The sequence below is a fragment of the Antrostomus carolinensis genome, unplaced genomic scaffold, assembly GCF_000700745.2.
Source record: "Antrostomus carolinensis isolate BGI_N321 unplaced genomic scaffold, ASM70074v2 scaffold42834, whole genome shotgun sequence".
Taxonomy (NCBI): domain Eukaryota; kingdom Metazoa; phylum Chordata; class Aves; order Caprimulgiformes; family Caprimulgidae; genus Antrostomus; species Antrostomus carolinensis.
This window is the reverse complement of record NW_010310892.1, coordinates 15,192-18,659: the sequence shown is the minus strand read 5'-3', so window position 1 is coordinate 18,659 and position 3,468 is coordinate 15,192. Positions and strand designations below refer to the sequence as shown.

Here is a 3,468-nt window from a genome sequence, read left to right as displayed (position 1 = left end):
ATTTTTTTCCAGTTATGAAGCAATTGGCTGAATATCACTTGAGTCTTTTTTTTTTTTTTTCCCCCTTGTTTGACTTGGAATCTGAAGAATGTTACAATCTGAAAGTTATCTTAGCCTTTCACAGTGGTTTGCAATTGCACACCAAGCATAAACACAAATACTCTAGAAGTATAAGACCTTGACTAATGAAGGTAATGTAATATGTACTCTGCTTGGCTGAACATGCCAAGCTCTAAATGCTCTCCAGAGAAAAGACTGGCTTATAGACTGAGTTATATTCTGAATGGCTTGGTCAGCTGCCCTGTTAACATCAAAACTTGAGTTTAATTGGTTAATTGATCTTGGTCATCTGTTTAGTATTTTTTAACCTTTTTTTGGTATATAATGCCTGATGGTGAGTGTGTATTATTAACCCTACAACTTTATACATTGTCTTGGCAAAAGATGCAAGATTTCAGTCAATCCAAAATTTACAGACTACTTCTAAAGAAGATTTACCAGATTATATCGTTGCAATTATCGTGTTCTGAAACATGATCTGTGTTTTTCAGGTTTGTATCTCAGTCTTCCAAAGAAGCCTATGTGATTTCTCTCTATATCAACAATCCATTACTCATTGGTGGAAAGAAATTTGATCTTCGTCTATATGTTTTGGTATCTACATATCGTCCACTGAGATGTTACATGTAAGATGGTCTGTATTTGTATTTTGTTTTGAGAGAATGTTTAATGTAGTCAAAATAATATCATGCTTATTGCACAAAGAAGTTTAACATGTACATGGTATCCTAGGATGCCTTTTTCCTTATTTTTTATTGGGGTTTAACACATTTTAATTACTTTTTGCATTTAAGGTATAAACTTGGATTTTGCCGGTTTTGCACAGTAAAATATACACCAAGTACAAGTGAATTGGATAACATGTTTGTGCATCTTACAAATGTTGCCATTCAGAAACATGGGGTAAGTGTACTGAGTTCTTAGGTGCTCTTTTGTAGCAAGACTGATGTTCTTAAATTGTCCCAGAAACTTGGAATAAAAAGGTTTTATTTGTCGTATTCTTCATCATCTTGCAATTAAAATACTTCAACTTGAACTTACAAATAAATAAATTTTGGAAGACTTCAGATCTAAAGTATGCAAGATAATGAGTTGCAGCTCTGTAATAGACTGCGATGTCTTTGATATTGACTTGCAGTAGTTGGAAGCAGGAGTTTTCTTCCAGTCTCCTGTCATTTAAATGCTAATATGCTCCCTTAGCAATTGATTCTGTGAGCAGTGGAATTAATGAAGCCTGGTTCCTGTGGATTTGTATTTTATAATAGCAGTTTAATATTGCCTTCTCAATCTCCCCTTGCCTCTCTCTCTCTCTCTCCCAGGCAGTTATTTCAGCTTTCCTATTTCCAGCACTTCTTCATCACAGCACTTTCCAGCTTCTTCCTATGCTCCCTCCCCCTCCCCGGCCCCCACCTTCTTTCTGTGGGTGAGAAAGGGAATGTGCAGTTGGGAGCTTGGAGGTAAATGCTGCCTGGCCAGCTGGTGGCTCCCTCTTGAATGGACAAAGATGGAGTTCTGCCTGCAGAACAGTTCTGTCCCGTGATTTGACATTAATATTCATAAAACATATGGAAACCTGATAGCTTTGACAGCACTTCCCTATGTCACAATAGGCTGAAATTCACAACTGGGGGGAAAGGGTAGTGGGTCAGGGGTGACACGAACAGATGTGCCTACACTATTGCTGCCCAAGCCTTGTTTCTTGATGATGATGATGATGACTGTCCCTTTTGCGTTTTTAGCGGATGTCTGTGATTTATGAACCATGCCTCTGTTACAGTAATTAAAACTCTATTGTCGCACTTCCTAATTTCATAGGCTTTATTTTAAGAGTACAGAAAACAAACGTGTGTGTACATACACTCACACATACACTCATGCATATATATATTTGTATGTATATACACATACACTCACACACAAGATACATGTAATGCATCTTAAATTGTAACCTTGCTAAATGCACTTTGTCTGTTGTTGTTCCATCAGGTGTGCAGCATAGCAAAACTGGTTTTATCTGGATATTCCTGTAACAACAGTGTGAATTATAAACGTCACTTATGGTGGTAGTTATAAACCAGGGTATTGTTGAAATGTGGCATTTTTTCAGTACTACAAACATCTTCTTGCTCAGGTGCTGATTTGTGAAGTACTTCAAAACACATTATGGTTCGACAGAGCATACTGAGAATTAGTTGTGGTGAAAGCAAATCTCATACAACTTAGAGCATAAATCATGGTGCTGTTGCCAGTAGCAGTGAAGAGGTGAGGAGTGTGATAGCTTACCTATCTCGTTATTATGCACCCTTTCATCTTCTCTACCAATTGAAGGGTGGCCTTCAAGATTTCTCCCAAATAAAAGTAGAAGTGAAAGTAGTGGTGAGGTCACTTCGAGAGAAGAAAAGACAACAGAAATGGTTATAGAAGTAGCAGCTTAAGAATGTCAATTCACTACTAGAGTATTTGAAAAACTTCTTAAAATTGTGAGCCACTAGTATCTGTTGAGTTTTGCAGAAAGAAGTGAGAGAAGTTTAATGTAAAGCCACTCTATCCATCCTATCTGTCCTTCTGTTTTAAATGTTTCTGTGAGTTTGGAGGCACTTGGGCTGTACAGTTTTAGAAGAAGAACCTAATTTGAACTGTCAAGTAATGTATCAAAATTATTATAAGGTCTGGAAAATATCTTTAAGTTCTAGCTGTTAATCTCTAAGCCCTACGTGAACTATGGAGTTCCAGTGTGTTTGTACCCTACAATCTCATGGGAAAACATCCCTAATTTGAAAAGTGTACGAGTCAATGTCAGGGAGAGGGAAAGGGTAAAATGAAGGATGGAGGTTAAATCAATATACCCATCGAAATGTTTGTGCTGGAAAATACAGTTCTAAGTCATTGTTCTCTGCACATGTAATACAAACAAAAGAACAGTAATTCCCCTACTTAATTATTTCCAGTTAATGATCTTCTATGTAGCCTGCAATATTCTACCTTGTTTTAATATTTTTAATTAAACAGCTGTGATTGTGTAAAGCTCTACCCAGTTGCAATCTATTTTGATTTGAGTACTTGTTGTGAAATGGAAAGACGGTTGAAACTTTGATCTCTGTTCCCTTGCTGGAATCTGGTCTCGAGACATTTTTTTCCATGCAGCAAGTCCTGAGAACCATGTTTCAGATCTTTATTTGTACAGGCCAGTTTTCCAAATTTACTAAGGAGGGAGCTGTAGAAAAAGCCTAAAAATAGAGAGAGGCTTCTCTGACCTTGTCTTAGAGGACAACAGATTTTGTTCCTCTGAGAACTTTCTCTGCTCTATGCGTTCTGTGTTTTATAATTTAGCAGGTATACAATCATTAATTCTTAGAAATGCTCTGAGGAGAACTTCTATAAAGGGTCCAAGCATTTGTCTTGGGAGTT

The 3,468-nt window shown here is 37.1% G+C and overlaps 1 protein-coding gene across 1 annotated transcript in view; it reads left to right on the top strand.

Moving 5' to 3' along the window:
* Window positions 1-551: 551 nt before the first annotated feature.
* Window positions 552-3,468, top strand: part of TTLL1 (TTL family tubulin polyglutamylase complex subunit L1) — a gene marked incomplete at its 5' end in the record, with an annotated part of 8,674 nt that continues 5,757 nt past the window's right edge. The window contains 2 exons of the mRNA XM_010166560.1: window positions 552-686; window positions 855-963. Coding sequence (XP_010164862.1) covers window positions 552-686; window positions 855-963 — 244 coding nt within the window. The remainder of the gene's footprint in view (window positions 687-854; window positions 964-3,468) is intronic.